We start from the raw sequence: 18453 nt of genomic DNA on the forward strand, positions 1-18453 counted from the left end.
CTTCACCTCTTGCTGCAACAATCTGGAACTGTGTGAGCTCCTGTAATAATTGGTGTGCTGGCCTTCCTCTGAATCTTGCACTTTTTTAAATTAACAATTGATAAATTCATTAGTCTGACAGAGATTTGGCTCCTTTATGTTCAGATGGAAATTTTTTCTTCATTTATAAGTAAGGAGACTTACCTGTGGGAAAAGGATTAAGAATTCTGTATGTTATTTCCCAGATCAGTAGCTTTTCAATTATTTCAGTATGAGGTAAAAAACACTTCCAAAAACTGAAGAACTCTTCTTAGTTCCACAGTAAGAACTATATTTGTGTACATGTCTGCATGTATGTACAGATACATTTTTTGTTCAAACTTTTTTCTGTGTAGTCATTCCCCATCTGACACTTCCAGGCTGATACCTCATAGCAGTAGTGGCTTCCAGACCATTGCACTTCATGATGCTGTGGTGTGCTACCCTCCCATAATGCAGCTCAGCCTATGAATTTCATATTGTGTTTGCCTGGTGAGGAAAAGCAACCAAAGCAGGTCAGGGTTTGGGCTCAGCAGCTGATGATTCGTGCCTTCCATAGTTTCACATTTGGCACTATTTAAAAAAACAAAAAAATTAAAGATCACCTTGCTGCACCAGCAATTGCTTTCACGGGTGCTGGCACTGAAATTTCAGTTTGTGGGGAATAGATTCTTTGAGCACTCAGGATCTACTTCAGAAAACACTTTAACTTGAGTTAACTGCAAGCACATTAGGATATCCAACTGTGATTAATGATCATGTTTTGGTATTTTTTCCTAGCCAGGCCTTGAGGCTGGATGCATCCTCTCAAAGATTTCCCCAGTCAGTTCTCAGCTGGCTGTACTCGCCCCGCTGTGCTCTGCAGCACCGGCTCTGACGTGAGGGATGGTGTTTGGTGTGTGATGTTGTCTCACTCCGCGGCAGCAGAGCAGGGCTCTGTCTACAGCAACTCAGAGAAACAAATAGGAAACAGGATTTCCCCCAACAGACATCTGATTTTTCAGAAATGACCTGTTGTAATGGGATGTACAGCTGAGCAAACCCCACAGTTTATATGGAATGATTTCACGCTTGACAAACACAGCAGGTGGGACCTCAAGCTCGCTTCACCTGAGCACCAAGCTGTAGCTGGTTCCCTTTTCCTCTCAGGATTTACTAGAAATAATGTTCTTGTTAATTTTGTGCAGGGTGGGTTCTGGTAACTGCCAGACCAAGAAACCTTGACCTTACTTGTTTGCTACAAACACTGCCAGCATTACATGTTCTCCACCCTCTGGGGCCTGGGAGAGCTGGTGTTTGGCTCCTGCTGCAACCTCGGGAAGATGTCCTTTCAGGAACTCAGCTCTTCTGCTAAAGTCTCCCTCTTCACTGAAACCATCCTTCAGTGACAGCGTTGCAGCATATTTCAAAAGCTCTATCTGTCTGGAAATTCTCCAGTCAGCCCCTTACCTACTGCTGTCATCGTTCTCCTCTCCCCCTCCCTTCTTAAAGCTTCCCAGGCAGATCCGTATCATTAATATTTCAGTATCAGCTGTACACGGGCATTGGCTACACTGCAGCACACTTCATCAATAAGAGCCAGCAAGGGCTGTGAGCTTCGCCACACTGCCTTCATCCAGCACAGGAGGAAGAGCAAAGGCAGAGCTGCCAGAGAAGCCGAGTATCTGCTGAGGGTAAGGCTGCATCTCGCAGTCCCAGCCTTGACGGGCTTTTTGCTGCTTTTGCTCCCTCATTCAGATCATCCCAGATAATACCCTAGCAAGCAACAAGAATGGATGTCTTTAAGAAAGGTTTCTCCATTGCTAAAGAAGGTGTGGTGGCTGCTGCAGAAAAGACCAAGCAGGGAGTGACAGAGGCTGCAGAGAAGACCAAAGAAGGGGTAATGTATGTAGGTAAGAGAGAACTAGTTTTGATGTACTTTTGAGCATGAGCAGCTGCATAGATTGTCTCTGAGGAAGTCCGGGGAAATCATATTGTGGCTGAAGCTTGGGGGTGACTAGCAGGATGGTCTGGATAAGATCCTGAGCTCTACAGAGTTGCTATGTAAACCTGGAGTGCCACAGCCTCCCCGTGCCTCAGTTTCCCCAACTGTTAGGCATAGAAACCACTACGTTGGGGGGGGAGGCAGAACGATGTTAAGGAGCAGATGCTCAGGTGTAAGGTTTGTTTGACTATTCACTGATTGTTTGCAGGGTGAATCAGACACTCTCCAGGCGTCTGAGCACTGCTGGTCTCTGCCTCACCTCCACACTGGGAGAGACTCACTGAGGGGGTCCCTTAGAGGAGCCAATGGTGTTAGCAAGAGCGGATTGCAGGATGCATCTGTTTCCCCACAAACAGGGGTTTATCCTGAAGTCCTTCTCCTGTTCACCGACCTCTATCATTGCCCGTGCACAAATTAATCTTGCTTTACAAGAGACGCCCAAATTCCTTTTGCCCAAAGAATAGGATCTGGAAAACAACTTGCCTGATGTTCTGCCTAGAGATCTCTTTCACAGTTAATGGGCTGAAACCTCCCCTTTCAAGGTCACCCTCAAAACCCCCTATCTCCACTTATCTAGCACATGCAGTTATATGGCTGGATGGTCAGATATTCCAGATAATACAAACTCTAAAGAGTCTTAGGTTCCCAAGACTGATTATCTCACTGCTGATTACTGCATTTCACACAGCTTCTTATTTTTGCTGGATGTGGGAGTGATTATTTTTGTAGGAAAGTTTACATGCAGACTCTTCCTGCTATCATACTGCAACATCCACAGCTGTACTTAGCTACTATATTTAAAACTGCTCTATTGCCAATAGCTACAGATATGTATTTGTACATTACAAATTAAATACAAAACTTGTATGTAGCAGGTCTGGTAATGTCTTCTTCTTGAATTTTTAAATACTTAATTATTGACATGCTGGAAACAAGTGGATGTAACAGTTCACATTTCAATTTGAAGCTGACCCACAAGAAAAAAAGGTAAGCAGCATCCCTGTAAACAACTGAACTAACTACAGTGAGTGAAATACCAGTCTGAAAAATGTCACATTTGGGTGTCACGTTGTGGCATCATTACTGCTCCATCTGCTTCCAAATTTGAGTTGTGTTGGGGTTATTCAGAGTTTGTATACATAATTCCTCACATCTCTGTTCAGTCACATTGTACATTTCCACACTGTGACCTGGTTTTCATTGTTGCACAGCCAAGAGGTCTCTTTATGAGATTCTAACCTTTTCAATAAAGTTTTCTACGAGTCTAAAACTAAAAAGCCATAAAACCTTAATCTCTGAATGAGGATCAAATAAGGGTCAAGGTGAGGATTAAGTGCTTTCTCCTTTTATTGGTTTGGTTTGTTGGTATACTGCTAGTTCCTGCCCTGTCATGCTCTGGACAGAGCTTTGCCTTGGCCTGCTGATTCAGTTCCTGTTTGGAAGCTCAGCCCTTTAAGGAAAATTCAGTCTTTCACAGGCAGGAAAAGTAAGGGCCAGTTGCTGATTAGCTCAGAAAATAAGGGTTTTGTTGTAATAACCAGAGAAGGTGGAGGTGTGGTATATTGGTTAAAACTGGAATGATTAGTATGTTGTTCATGCTGCCTTTTATCACTCTGTTCATGCTGCCTTTTATCACTCTTTACTCTGTAAAGAATAAATTAGAGACCTGAACTGTTCCTTCCTTGCTCCTTCCCTTGCAGAGCCCTATCCCAGCAGCTTCATCTAGAGCATTAGGTGATGGGACTTGAATTTTTGGATGCTAGGAGAGAATACTACTCTACTGAACCTTGAGGGTCTTTTGAAAATGTCAGGAAAGGGAGCAAAATCCCCAGGGCCTAGGATGGATGAAGTGGATCCCTGGCTTTTATTCAGGTTTGTGTTAACTCATTGCTGACTCTCCAAGGAGGATTCCAGATGTCTGGGCACAACCACCACATCTGGTGAGTCACTTGCTGCTCCCCAGGAGAAGGCAGTAATGCTCACTCAGAGGCATCTGTCTGGAGTGAACAGTGTCACTGGGACACTGTGGCCACCTCATCCCCCCCATCTGCTCCATGCAAGTTCAGCTCCCACAACCCATGCCAGAGCAGGAGATGCCTCCCTCCTGTGCTAAGCCTGCAATGTGGTGCTCCTGCCCTGCCACCAGCCTTGCTGAACGTGTGGGGTAGAGAGGGTGCACAAAAAAGAGAAGGAGAAATCCTGTATCATGGGTCGCACTTGGTGAAATCACAGTCTGCTCTCCAAATTCTATCAGCTTCTGAGTGTACTGAAGTGGTAGGGGATCCCTGTATACTTAGTGTGGATCCAGCAGCTGGTTCAATGGGCTGTCTTTTCTTATTTGGTTTAAATAGGGGTGTAAGTGATGCTGAAGTTAATTCATTAATTTAATGCAAAGCCACATCAGAGTATTGAGTCATTAGTACTGTTTAGTGCTATAGTTCTAGAAGCCTCAACACAGAATGCACTGATAGTTTTCCAGAATGATTTTCGACCCTGTGTGTTGCAGAAAGCCCCAACACACCGAGCTGTTTTTAAACTGAGTGATTCCTGCAGGACTTAATGCACATCAAAATATCCCTTTCTACTCTAGACCTTCTCCAAGTGCACAGCACTCCACCACCTCAGTCCCACCCTGGCGGTCCCAAAGCTCTTACGATGACTCACAGCACTCAGAAGAGGCAGGACGCATGAACTTTTAATTCTGTGTACAGAAGCTGCAGGCAAGGACTAATGAGGGAAATGAGATTGAGCATCAGGTGATTGCTTTCTGATTCAACAGATGCGGGTTGCTGGCAGCAGTGTGCGCCGGAAGGTCGGGTTTCATGCGGTGCATAATGGATGGGAGCCTGAGTCATCGGGTGTGGCTGTGCTGGGAGGATGAGGCGAGCTCTCCCCAGGCTGCAGCAGTGACTCTTCCCAATGACATTGCTTCTGTCATGAAATGGATTTGGATGTTTTTCTTCCATCTGCATCCCTCCTTTCTGGAAGTATTTTTCATCCACAAATATAGCACCTATCCACTCCCCTATCCCTGTAAAAGAATTGAGCCCAGATAGTCACCTTAAAAGTCAGGCAAAAAGCATACAGAAGTGCAGCTCTTTTCTCACTAAACGTGCTTACTGCAAAACTGAAAGGCATGAAAGGCTGGCACAAACCATGTCCTTTGCTTACCTATCAACTGCTCTTTGACCAAAAACCAGCAAAGGGCTAAGCTTGGGCATCCATATCTGATACGAGACAAGCTTGTATGTCAAATCAATATTGTGGCAGTCTTTTATTGGAATGGTACTGGGAGGGAAAACAAAGCAGGATGGTGTCTGAATCGAACTGTGTGTGTTTGGCCCCATTCAAGGGCTCACATTCATGGCTTGAGACCTGCACCTGCTCTGCTCAGGGCTGTGCTTCTGCACACGTTTGTGTATCATGGGCACCATTATTTAATCCAGTTTACAGCAGTGCACATGTATTGTGTACATCACTAGGAACAGCAGTAACAAATAAAAGGTACAAAGAGTTCATCTCTTGAGCTTTAAGACAGTTTGGGAGTGTGGAGTGAAATGTTGAGGGCATATTGTAGTAGAGCAGTTTTGTTCTGCCCCAGGCAAACATCGCAACCACCAAAATAAATCAACAATTGAGAATTACATTCAATAATACATAATGTGTATCAGGCAGAACAGAGCTGGGCTGGACCTGTTGTTATCAGGGCACTGCACCTGTTTTGCTTTTCAGGCTGTTAATGAGAACGAGCTGTGGGTTGTAACTGGTTTCTCTCACCACACCCATGGATGCTCCACTACTATGGAGTCAAAAATCTGCTTGGTTGTTGTCCATTTTTATCATTTTGATAGGTGGCCATAGAAATCCTATTATTATATCAGTATGGGAAACTTGCAGAGAACCAGTGTCGGTGCACATGATTTACAATATACAGTAAAGTGGGACCAGTGGAGTATTTTGGCACGTGTTTATTTAACTTCCAACAGAGATACATTTGATCCTTTATTTTTTTAATGTGTAAAGCACCTAGTTACCATGGGGGCTGCCCATCTACCATATGAATTAACTTATCTGCAGCAGTATCAAGTAGAAGGGATATATAGTTGGTCACTTCAAGCGTAGAGGAAAATCACAGAGATTAATTGTTCCTTAGGGCTATTTGGGTTGCATCCTGTTAGCTTTCCTGCACTGAGAACAGTGAGATAAATTACAATGTAAGCATACATATGGTGTATTTTCATAATTTGAGATAAAACTATCTGTTTTCTGTGTATTTCTGTGAGCAGGCACTTACAGCCTAGGCTGAGGCACCCAACTGGGAATCTAGTAAGTAGGTATGTTGTAGGTGGGTAGTGGTTCTGTAAATTCAGTCTCAGGTTTCTCCAGAGTCTATGTTAGTGGTATAGAATGAGAATTTAAATGACCACTGCAGCCAAGTATCCTGCTGAAAGGCAGGGGAGAGTCACAGATGTGACTTCTTGTCTTGCAAGACTGAAGTAGGTGACATGTTACCAGGTGATTTTATTTGCTGTCATTTTTACAACTATCTTAATGTTGATTTACCACCACTCAACTGCTCATTTTGGAAATATTCCAGGGACAATTTTTCAGGTCTAGGCATCTCCAACTCTTGACACAAAGGTGCTCATTGGCTTTATTGGGGAGGGAAGCTGGTCTCTTTTCTGGCTCTATGAATGGTTTGTGTCTGAGCAGGAGGGTACAGCAGCACCTCGGTTCCCCACTGCACTTTCTCGCAGCAGGAAGCCATCTGTGTCCAGAAATCAGGGTGTTCTTTGCCAGGCACACTGATGGATTGTGTTTCCTTTCACAGGCACCAAAACCAAGGAGGGCGTAGTGCAAAGTGTGACCTCAGGTAAGAGCACAGCCCGAGAGGGATGTGGAAATCTGTGATGATTTGTTAGACCTCTTGGGAAGGCCATCAGCCCTGCCAAGGGGGAGGTCTCTGTGGGACACCACTGATCTGCCTGACCTTCCTGCTGATGAATAGAGGCTACTTGCCAGGAGCGATGGTTCAGGGTCTGGCATTTGCAGGGATACGGATGGGAGAAAATATTTAATCAGTAGACTAGGTCAAAAAAATTTAACAAAGGTTACTTGGCAGACTAGGATGATTCACAGCAATTTAGACATTTCACGATGTGAGGTGCATACAGACAGGATTTACTTGCATCAGATCCTGTCTGGCCAAAACTGTGGTCTTTGGGAGACTCTTGTCGCAGAGTCAGGGACCCAAAGGGTTCCTCTTAGGGTATCCCAAACTCCAAGGCAGAGCAGCCATATGGACTGCCCTGAAGGAAGAGGAATGGATCCTTTCCCAAGGGGTATTAAATCAAACAGAAAGTACTCAGGAAGAGGTCATGCACAGTTTGCAATGCAAAATACCTTATTTACACTGTTATCTCTTAGTATCTGACAGTGACTTTTTCATTCTTCAGTTGCCCACAAAGACTGACAGACTGCAGTGCTGCTCTCTGAGCAGCATTTTGTGTCAGACAGAAATCCTCATGTACACGATCTAAATTCAGATGTGAACTAATCTAAAAAATCCAAACAAGGACTGTACCAGGGCTAATTTCTTCTTTTATATCAATGCAATCATTTTATCATCCCAGGGAATTTGGCAGCCTTCTGGCAGTGTCTAGCTTGCTGACTTTCTGCTTTCTGCAGTTGCTGAGAAGACCAAAGAGCAGGCCAACGTGGTGGGAGAAGCTGTAGTAGCCAGTGTGAACACAGTGGCAAACAAGACTGTAGAAGGAGCAGAGACCATCGTGGCCACTACAGGAGTAGTAAAAAAGGTATGTTTGTTTCTTCTGTCATGTGCAGGACAGAAGAGCCTTTGGATTACAATTAAACTACCTGCAAACATTTACAGTTAATGGTTTTACATATTTCATGTAAGGTTTTCAGCAATATCTGCTTTTGTATAATACTTAATATTATCATATAATGCCTAATATAGTCACAGAATCATTTAGTTTGGAAGGGACCCCTTGAGATCATCTAGTCCAACCCCCTTAGGTCCAGTGAGAGAGGACTGTGTCCCACTGGGTTTTGAATCTCCATGCAAGGAGACTCCACAATATCCCTGGGAAACCTGTGCCAGTTTTTGACCACCCTTATAGGAAAAAAGAGAATTGTTTTCTTCTGTTCAGATGGACACATTAATCACTGGGTGCCTGTTGTCTCTTGTCCCATCAGCAGGCACTGCTGGCAAGAGTCTGGCTCTCCATTTTCTTATGAATGTAGAAAAGCATTTTTCCCAGAGACTTGAGTAGACATGTGTCTGGGCTGCAGTGAGCATCTGGACTGAGTCAGAGCTCTGGAATGTTTGTGGTGGGAAGCCATGGGAGCCAGCATTTGCCCTCACCCCTGTGCCATGCTGGTGGGATGTACAGGCTTGCTCTGGCCGTGGCAGCTCCAGGGGCAGCAGAGGGCAGCAGCAATTCAGGCACAGCCTGGTTCCAGCAGAAAGCCTGACCCTGCTGCTCTGCTTCGTGCTGGTTTGACAACAACGAAGTGCTTATTGATAAAGGCCGTGTGACCCAAATTGTGTACAGATTAAGCCAGATTCAGACAAGGCATCTTCTGTCCTCCAGCCTAATTTGACAAACAGGGTTGCTTCAAGTCAGGGGATTAAGGGGCATGTGAAGGAGCAGAACAGCTCCTTGGATGAAGGCAGTGTTGATCATTAGAGAAGAAGCTTTGGTAACAAACAGCACCCATTTGTACAGAACGAGGCCAATACTTGGCAGCTCTTTGGTAAGACCGGGCTCTTTCCCCTCTTCAGAGAGTGTCATCAGTGCTGTTGATGGCCACATGAGCTTGATGAGTCACAACAAACCCAAACCCAGAATCAAAGTGAAGCCAGGCTGGCCAAAATTGTTTTAATTGTTCAGATAGTCGGCTGATTAATTTCCTGACCTGCACATAAACACATTGTGATGTGAAAGAAAACTTCTACACAGCATATAAATCCTGAGAGAATAGCCTAACAAAAGAGGAGAACAGCAGCTACAAGTGACGCAAAATGTCCTCCTGAAAGCATGTGAAAAGGGCAGATAGGGGAGTTCTGCTAAGCCCTTGGGATAAATTTAATCTCTATTCCCACAGAGAACAGCAGTTAGGCTGCAGGAGTGCAAACAGTGATTCCTAATTCCATGGGGCCAGAATATCCCTTCCTACCTTTTGACTGACCATGGGGTGATTGACCCAGGAGAGTGAGGAATTTGCTGATGGTAGGAATCCCTGCTGCAGCTTTCAAACTGCAGCAAGGACTGAGCAACAGCAATCTTCTTCCCCTTTCTTCCTAATTGTGAACCCCACCTCAAAGATTGGCATCTACAGTTTACAGCTAATTTCAGAGTTTAAACGAGTGCAAGTTTTCCAGAGAGCGTCTGAACTGTTATTCTGATGTCTTCCATTGATGCCTGACTGCTTAGACTTAAAATGGAGGTTGATTAAGAAATAAAAAATTAGGATATGTCACATGATAAAGGGTAGAATAAATGGAGCCAGGAAACTGCTTTGGATACAGCATCATGGTGTCATGCCAAACAGCAGAAGTGGGCAGCTGACTGAAAACAGGAGGAGAAAAACAAGACAAATCACAGGAGAAAAAAAAATTCAGGAAAAATATTTGTTTCTGTGAAAGAGGGTTCATCTGTTCTGCTGGTTTAGTTCAGCTTAGAAGTGCAAATCTTTTATTCACACTCACCCACCATACTTTAGCATCTAGCTAGACACCTTTTGGATCCAGCTAGACACAGAAGATTGAGCTCTGCATGCACACCGAGCGCATCCCCACTGCTAATGGATAATTGCCGTGGAGCCAAAGCTGCTCCAGAGGGAGGGCCCTGAAAGGAGTGTAAGGAGTTGTGCTGGGCTCTCAGCACTGGCTGGTTTTTCTCCAGAACTGCTCCTATCATGTTACACAATTTGCTAATGGAAATACATCCAGAGTTTGCCAATAGCAGCACCGGGCACTGTAATGCATGTGCAAGATACACTGGAGATACACTAAGAGTGATAAGATACAGCTTTTAAATGTTTAAACAGTGAATACCCACTGTCATAATCTTGCAATCCTGGAATCATCACAGGCATTTCAACCCCTGATATTTGAGAGAGCTGTTGCATCCAGTCCTGAGATGTGTTTGTGCTCCACACCATCCTCCTTCTTCCTAATTGCACAGAGCACTTGCCAGTATCTTATTTGGGTTTTCAGCTATCTCCAGTGTTGTTCCCTGCAGTGTTGTTCCCTGGGCTGTTCAAAGTGCCAGGGATTTGTGAATGCATGGCACTGAGCACTGCTGTGGGATGTCTCGGGGCTGGGAACTCGAGTGGGGAGGCATGTCCCCAGCTGACCATTCCCAGTATTAATATCAATTACAGAGAACTTGTTGACATTTAATCTGTGCATTTGACAGCTGGGATCAGTGGCAGGCACTAGGAAGGAGAGGGGAGTTCTAAGGGTTTTGGGTTAAGTTTTGCTTGGGATAGCTGTAGGGTGCTTGAGTTCTATGGTGTATCAAATGGTGACTTTGGCCATGGGAAAGAATTCAGCCCTTTGTTTCATCATGGCAGGCACTGAAATGTGGATGCCCTGGCAACCTGCTGTTCCTTACTGTCCTTGGGGGGAGCACTCAGAGCCATGCAGAAGGAAATGAGGCTGAAGTGATTCTGCACCTATGGAGGGGTGCCAAGCAGATGAGAACAACCTTGGGTAGTGCTGGCACTGCCTGATAGAGCTTTGGCAATGACCTGGTCACTGCTGAGTACAAGAAAATATTCACTGGTTTGGGGGAGTTTTTAAGTATTAACTAAAAAAATCTATAAATTAAGAGATTATAAACCCTCCACTATTTTTCAGATGCACAAAGGAACAAAACCTATCAATAGTGTGTTCTGTCTGTGGCTTTGCACCCATCCCCATCCCTGGGGTTGACATTAAGAGATTCCAGTGAGATAACCACCCACTAAATATCCCTGCCTTAGAAGTGGATTAATCCTTCGTCTGTATGACACAGCACAGAGCTTGCTGCAATGCAGACCCCACGTGGCTGGGAACAAGCCCATGTACATACACACACTCTCAAAATGTCCCTCAGGGTTTGGAACAATTTCTCCAATAACTGATGCTTCCCTACACCCTCCACCTAGATCTTCTCTTTAGATCTATTTGTCCTGTCAGATTTTATGATTCAGTTGTCAGTTCATGACTCTGTCACTTTGAATTGGGTCTGATCTTTGTTTTACTTCACTCCATAAATTTAATGAGCGTTTGTCAGTTATGTGCAACTGCTGGGCGTGTTCGCTGGCGTTTCTGTGCACCTGATCTGGAGCACGTGGGCCGCACCCACACCATGGCTCATCTCTTTCATAACAACTGCACATCTTGAGTGTGAAAGGCTGATGTGCATGGCCTTGATTCCCTTCACTTACACCCTGCGACGCCTCTAACGCAAAGACAGTCGCACCCAAGGAATTAGAAGCAGGAACTGAGTGACCTCCCTGTTCAAGTTAGATTGGGCTGGACAACTGCCACTAGAAGAGAGCAACAAAGGGCCTCTCAGAAGCCACCAAGGGAAGAGCTGCTAAGCAGGAGGAGCAGGGAAATCAACAGTAGAACTACCTAACAATTAAGTAGAATAAATAGCTGAAACTTCTTCCCCTTTGTGTTCAAGCTTCCCTGTACTTAGTTGATGCAGTGATGCATCCCAGTGGTATCCTTCCACATCTCATGGAGCAGGGGAGACTGCAAAAGTGGCATGGAGTGGGGTACTCTGCCTACAGGCACTTTTTCTGTGCTTCCCTCTCAGTCTCATTAGTGCATGCAGGCATACATTTTCTCATGCAAAATAGCTGAGTTAGTGGCACTGGTGAAGCCTTAAAGCCTACAAGACCATGGATGTGCTTCATGGCTCAAGGCTGTATCCCAGCAATCCCATAGGATACACTGTTAAATATGTATTATTTGTATAAGTAGTCGCAGGAAACTGTCAAGAGTCTGGCTGCTGGATAAAAACAAAGCCACCCAAAAGCCTACCTGGATTTGTAGGGTAAGACAGGAATCCTGCATGGCCCTCTGTCTGTCCTGTTGGTGGGTCCACTCACTTTAATCAAGGGTTGACCCCTTACTCAGAGCTGTCAGCGTCACTCTGAGCACACTCAGGCTGAAACCTGCCCAGGACACCTCGTCCACAGGACCTGTCAGGCTGCCTGAGGGGTTCCAAGGGAGTGGTTTGGGGATGCTGCCAGGCAGTGTTGTGTTTGCTCCAGCACCCAAGGTCAAGAGCACTACAGGAAGCTGAACCTCTCCACCTTATGCAATTTATATCCCATTGAGGGCCCTTAAATTTGTAGCAGATTAGGCTGGCAGTGAACCTCTCTGGCTTCACAGCCTTAAAAGAATAGTAATAATAATAATAATGAGAATAATAATGAAATCTTGCTTGCCACTGAATTTGTTGAGATTTGATGAGTATATTCCAGCATCCAATATTCGGACTTTCTCTGTTATGTAAGGAAGATAATCTTAGTAAGATTGTTTATGTCTGAATATTTGGGGACAGCAACAAAACTCCTGCTGGTCTATAAGATAATATAGACAAAAAAATATAAATTCCACTTTGTATATGGACTCAGACAGCAGAACATACAAGCCAGTTGCTGAGGAGCTGAAAAAGGGAGTTTCATAGAAACTGTGAAAATGAGAAATCTGAGGAATGAAATTGTAATTAATTTCTTTCAGTATTTCTGGGCTTTTAAAATCAGTTTTTAAAAAAACTTGTTAAAATATCTGAATGCAGAAGCCTATAGTACAGTCTATTTAAGATCCCTTAGCATTGCACAGGAATATTTTTATAAACAGCAGGTCTTAATTTATTGAGTTTTTCATTAGTGATAGCTGAATGTGTACCTATGTTTCATAAATTTAGTGAAATATTGTATTTATATATATAGATATTCTGTGGTGTATATATTCTGCATAAAAATATATTTTTAAACACACAAAATATTTAAAAACTTGTACAGTATTCCTGGAAGGAATTCTAAGGTCTTGTGTTTCACTTAACTATTATGTTCAAGTACTTCACTTTTCTTTCTTCACTAGCAAATAAAGATTCAACTGGCCACCCAAAAATAAAAGAAAACAGCCCATAGCAAACTAAATATTTAAATTTTTTTCCATTTAAAATAGTTTTTTCTAAGAAAGTATGTAATTTCTGAGGGGAAAAATTCAGCTTGCCCTTTAAGAGCAGGAGAATCATTACTAATTGCTTCATGGTTTCAACATGCCTTTCACTTAGAAAATGTTACCCTTTTTAATGAGGAGATGAGCACTGACAGGAATGGCAAAACTCTTGCTGTCCCCCAAGGAAGCTGGATTTTCACCCCTTCTTTCTTGCCCGGCATTGTTCTGTGGGTCAGTGTTATAGCTGGAGCTAGTGGCCAGGAATTTCTGGCTCTTCATCCAAAGTGAAGACCCCTACACCACATGGTCCTGCTCTGTATATTGTTTTCCTGAGCAGTCCCTAACACTCAGCTAACACCCAGCTGAAGAATGCAGCCCTTCCTCAGCTCCTGCTCCCTGTTCTGGGCAGGGTGGAAGCGCATGAGAAAAAGGCTGTGAGGCAACATCCCTAACATGGCCTGACACCTCTTCATCCTGCTATTGTGCTGGCTCCTCCAACACCATTTAGAAACACCCTCCAGAAACTCAGTTGCTTCCCTTTCTAAAAATAGGTGGTTGATTTTTAGCCTTCTGCAGCGGTCTTGGCAGAGAGCTCGATCTAAGGGATCTAACAAGCGGCGCAATAGCTGAACAGGGATTCTCCAGCCCACACATTGCTCTTGGATACAGTGTCCCGAGGGTGGTCCTGAGAAAGGTGTCCCTCTTCCAGGACTCTTTCCACATCTGCCAGAGCCGAGCTCCCTGCCCACAGGAACAATAGGTGGTCATACCCTGTAGGAAGATGGGGTGCACTGCACTGTTCCTTGTGTTCCTGCAAGCTGTTCCCCAGTTTTCCCAGTGCAGCTCAGCACCTTAGGCAGTTGCCTTTGATTGACCGTCATGATTTCACACAGCAGCTGGTAACTCCACCTGCAAAACACTATGAAACACCTGCTGTTGCAGCTACTGTCAATGGCTTGCATTAGAGATTTCTTTCCTTTCCACCTAACAGTAAAAAATCTGTTTGTAAAGCTTTAAAATACAATTTGAGGCTATTTACCTGCTTTGGCCTAATGTGCACTGCTGAGTTATAAGGTGTAGATATGCAAAGTGTAATGCAAATGCAAATGTAAAGTGCTTTAAAGCTGGATCCTGAGGCTGGATGAGCCTCCATAAATTGAGGGTAGTGAGCTGTTTGCTGGCAGCAGGAGAGCTGACTCATTTCAGAAAGGCTGTGGCCGAGTGGCTCCATCAGAGCAGTGGCCTCTCCTGAAGAGACACAGGTCTCCCTGCAGGAGAAACTGGCTTCTATCATGTGCAGTTTGATGTCATTTGGTTACCTGGGCTTTCTTAACACAGCTCAGGCTGGTACCAGCAAGAGTCATCTCAGCCAACAATGCAATGCAAGTTAAGTTTCCTTAGGAAAAGATGATTTATTTGTTCCTCCCAAATTTCTTCACACTGAAGGAGTCAAAACTCTGGTCTCAATGACAGAAAAAGAACTGATTTTCTGTATGAAAAAGACCCTAAACCCGGCTGTAAGAAATTGAATTGGCTTTTTCATAGATATCTGCTCTAACCAGTGGCACAACAAAAACGGATTTCAAGCAGTATCTGCCATCTATTAAAGCTGTTGTTTTGCTTGCATGTGTTATGCTCAACCCCATCTCGCAGTCTGTCTAAGATTAGGGCAGTGACTCTGCATGTGGCAGCAAGGACAAACATCTTGCTTGTGACTTGGCAGGAGGACCTGGCAGCGCCGCAGCCGCCCGAGCAGCCCAGGGTGGAGGGAGAGGGGGCCCCGGCGAGCACCGGCGCAGAGGTGAGTGGTGCCACAGCCCCGCTGCCCCGGGCGCTCTGTGCCACACATGGGCTCGTTCTGGGTTACTGGTTTCCCCCTGGCAGGATCTCCCCTTTGCCTCCTGTGGTTATGGAACTGCCATGCAAGGAGCCCATCACTATTCCCACTTTCCTGAGTTATTGGACAAAAATCTGAGCTCATCTGTTCTCGCTTTTGCCACTTCCTTATGTTGGGAATTTTCCATGAGTGACAGATGGACAGATTGGAAACTGCTGCCTGAGTTGAGTTGATTTTGGGGTGTGAATGCGCATATAAAAGTTAATGCTGTCCTATGGTTCTGTCATCACATGGAATAGTTTTTTCCTGGTTGCAGCCATGCTTTAGAAGAGATTTAGGTAACATTAGGTTTTTCTATAAATTTTTCTGTATTTAAATTCGTTCATTTAATTTTTGAACTGTTCTACTTGCAATGTCCTTTTGAAGCCCCGGGTCAAACATCAGTCTCTGGGCCAATTTGAGGTCTTGAACAAGGATGACTGGATGACTTTTTGTCCAACATGGGCAACAGGGGCAAATACTTCTCATGTGGTATTTCCTTTACAATTTCAGTGTTAAGGCCTTTGTCTGTCCCATTCACAAATACTGCATGCACCCAAACCCCACAGTTTTCCAGCCTTTCTGAAGCTCGGACTGTTTTCATGGTCCCCGAAGCTCCCAAAAGTCTCAGCTTGCACCTGCCACTCTCTGCCAGCCATCACCCCCCACTGCCAGTCCCAAAAATGGGCCCCATAATCCCACTGGCTCCATGGCTGCACCAGTGCTGATGCCAGGCTGGGTCAGGCAGGAGCAGACCCAGGAGCACAAAGCAGGACACTCCTGCCAGTGGAGCCGAGCCCCACCACGTGTGAATTCACACCCTCGTTTTCCCCAGAGATCTGAGTAACAGCAGGAGTGTGTCTGGTTTCCAGTAGGAATGGATAATTCATTTATTTTCTGCATCACCTATGGTCTTCATTGTTTTCTAGCTGTTTATGGGGTTTTGTGTGGTGACTATCAGCATTGATTTTTCTCCTGATTTTATTTATATATGTTTTTCACTGGAAATATTTACCTTATTCTGTTTTCTTATCTGTCTTCTCTCACAGGGTGAAATTGAAGGTGATCCATCAAGTTAGGGAATACTAGCTCAAAAGAGACCATTCCAAGAGCATACATGAAAATATTAGCTGACACCACAACAGGAAAATCCCACTGTCCATAGACTAACTACATGCAGCTCTGTAGTCTTTCACTTGCCTCATAGACCAGTCCTACAGTATATGTAAGCCAGACTCCTCTAATTGTAAGTAAAGTGCAGGTGTGTACTGGGCTGTGTGTCTTTCCCAACCTCCCTCCTGGCCTCCCAGTTGCTTTGTATATTTTGGTTGGACTCACTAATCTGTGTCTTGCATCCTTATGCACTGGCACTTGGGATCTCTAGGCATTGTGGAAATTTTTTTTTTTAACTAATAAAAAGTGTTTGAACAAGTTTTTTTGTCTTGTCAGTTTTGTTTGCACATTTTAGATGTGGATCCTTCCAAACTGATGCATTCTTCCTGTAAAAGTGCAGTATTAGAATACAGGGATCTAAAAACTGTAAGGGCCTTAAATCATATTGTATGAGATGAAGAATCATGAAAAATCGTATTTCTTAAGTCAGTACTGTAGGTAGTCTGGCTTTCTGTCTCAGGGCTGAAAAACAAATATTTCACTTTTTAAATACTTGCCGTGTTTAAGAGAGAATGTGGGGGGTGATACTGGATGAAAGGAGGCTTTTTAAAGGAATGTGAAAGTGATGTTGAGTTCAGTTTATTCTGTTTGCACCAGACAGCTGCCCTGACATCCGGGTGTAGCAAGCTGCCAGAAGGTAATTGAAAACTGTGATGGGCACCAACCGACCTGATCAGAACTGCACTGCTGCTGGCAGCACGGGCAGGGCTGCTGTGAAATGTGTGAGTGTGAGGGCAGGTGCCAAAAGAGAATCTCCTGGTGCACCATGAACACGGGGCTGGTATCAGTTACAGCACTTGGTCAGGCTGCAGATCAGCTGCTGAGTGAGAGCAGCAGAGACCTTCCACATTCACCAGGGTAGAGAGCAGGAAATGTTGCTCATTGCTGTAAATAATGGGCTAAGTTTAAAGCACATCAGTAGTTACGAGTATAAAAATGGATTCTTTTATTTACCTACAGGCAGAGCACCCATGAATCCAGAAGAAGCCAGTGTAAACTGTTGAGATTTAAACTGCTTCAAAATCAGACCATTAATCTTCATTAAGATGCTTAATGATGATGACCACGGAAGGTATTACAGAAGAGACTTGCTGTGGCATGGAAGCATCTAGCAAGTGTTCTGGCAGCCTCTCTCAGGCATAACAGTATGTGTAAAGCATTGCCTTGCAGAGACCACAGGATTTCCATCCCAGTGAGTCTTTGATCTCAACACAGAAAGGGAACAAAAGAGCCCTAGCAGGGGTAACAAGGCCCCTCAAAGGAAGATGTATCTGGTTTGTGCATACTCTTTTTCTGATGTCCTGCAAAACATCTGCCAATTAAACAGAATAACTAAAATTGAGGCCAAGGTAAGAGGACATAAAGAGGTACTCATGCCCAACAGCAGGAGGCTGGAGTCTATTCTCAGTGCTTGCTAGAGAGAGACAAAAACCTTTTGCTCAAAAGCTTTGCTTTATGGGGATACAAACAAAAGTGTTTTGCAAAAAAAAGGAGGTGAATGCCTTCACTATGTAGGGCATGTGTGGGAGGGAGGAGCGGGCTGTAACTCAGAGGAGTAAGCTGCTCCCCAAATGCCCACCTCTCAAGCAGGCTTTGCCCCTGGTTCCACGGGCTTAAATCAGGAGAGAATGATAATTACTGAGCTAAGAGTGCCAGGACACATCTCTGCCACACTGAGCTACATGGCTGCTTGGGAAGGAGGCATGCAGCACTCTGTGTTTCCTTCCCTGGGGGAGGGAAAGTGTTTTACCAGTATTTACACAGCTGTGTCTGGAACTGTGGGACTGAGAACACTGCTCGACTACTGCCCAACACATGGGCACAAAAGTGTCTGAATGTTTCCTAAAGATCTGCCTCTGCACTTGCCTGCTTCTCACATGGGAGAGCACTGCTCTGGGCCCAGGCTGGACAGGCGTTCAGCACTTCCTTGGTGCAGTCCCTGCCCAGGCCTGGTCTAGTCTCGTGGCAGTCAGAGCCTAGAGAGTGTTGATGCATCTTGCACAGGCAACCACAAGTCTTGGAGACAGACACCAGGACATGCAGTTTCCTCCCATATGAGTACCCTGTGTCAGTGAGTGGGAACAGGGTAGTGCTGTGCCCATGCAATGGCTCAGTGATCCTCTATTTCCTCCCTGTCCCTTCCTCAGACTGGCTGTCACCCAACTGGAGGGAGCAGAAGCCAGAGGT

At 44.8% G+C, this 18453-nt stretch overlaps 2 protein-coding genes across 2 annotated transcripts in view; one reads left to right on the forward strand and one right to left on the reverse strand.

Moving 5' to 3' along the window:
- The window catches only part of MMRN2 (multimerin 2), a 42215-nt gene extending 30099 nt beyond the window's left edge, over positions 1–12116 (reverse strand). The window contains exon 1 of the mRNA XM_069019163.1: positions 12069–12116. The gene's annotated coding sequence lies outside the window, so the exon portion shown is untranslated. The remainder of the gene's footprint in view (positions 1–12068) is intronic.
- On the forward strand, positions 1510–16516 carry SNCG (synuclein gamma). The gene is made up of 5 exons (XM_069019170.1): positions 1510–1910; positions 6834–6875; positions 7691–7818; positions 14941–15018; positions 16143–16516. The coding sequence occupies exons 1-5, from the start codon at positions 1790–1792 to the stop codon at positions 16170–16172; spliced, it is 399 nt and encodes a 132-aa protein (XP_068875271.1). The 5' UTR covers positions 1510–1789; the 3' UTR covers positions 16173–16516.
- Positions 16517–18453: the final 1937 nt, after the last annotated feature.

The sequence above is a fragment of the Aphelocoma coerulescens genome, chromosome 6 (assembly GCF_041296385.1).
Source record: "Aphelocoma coerulescens isolate FSJ_1873_10779 chromosome 6, UR_Acoe_1.0, whole genome shotgun sequence".
Taxonomy (NCBI): Eukaryota; Metazoa; Chordata; class Aves; order Passeriformes; family Corvidae; genus Aphelocoma; species Aphelocoma coerulescens.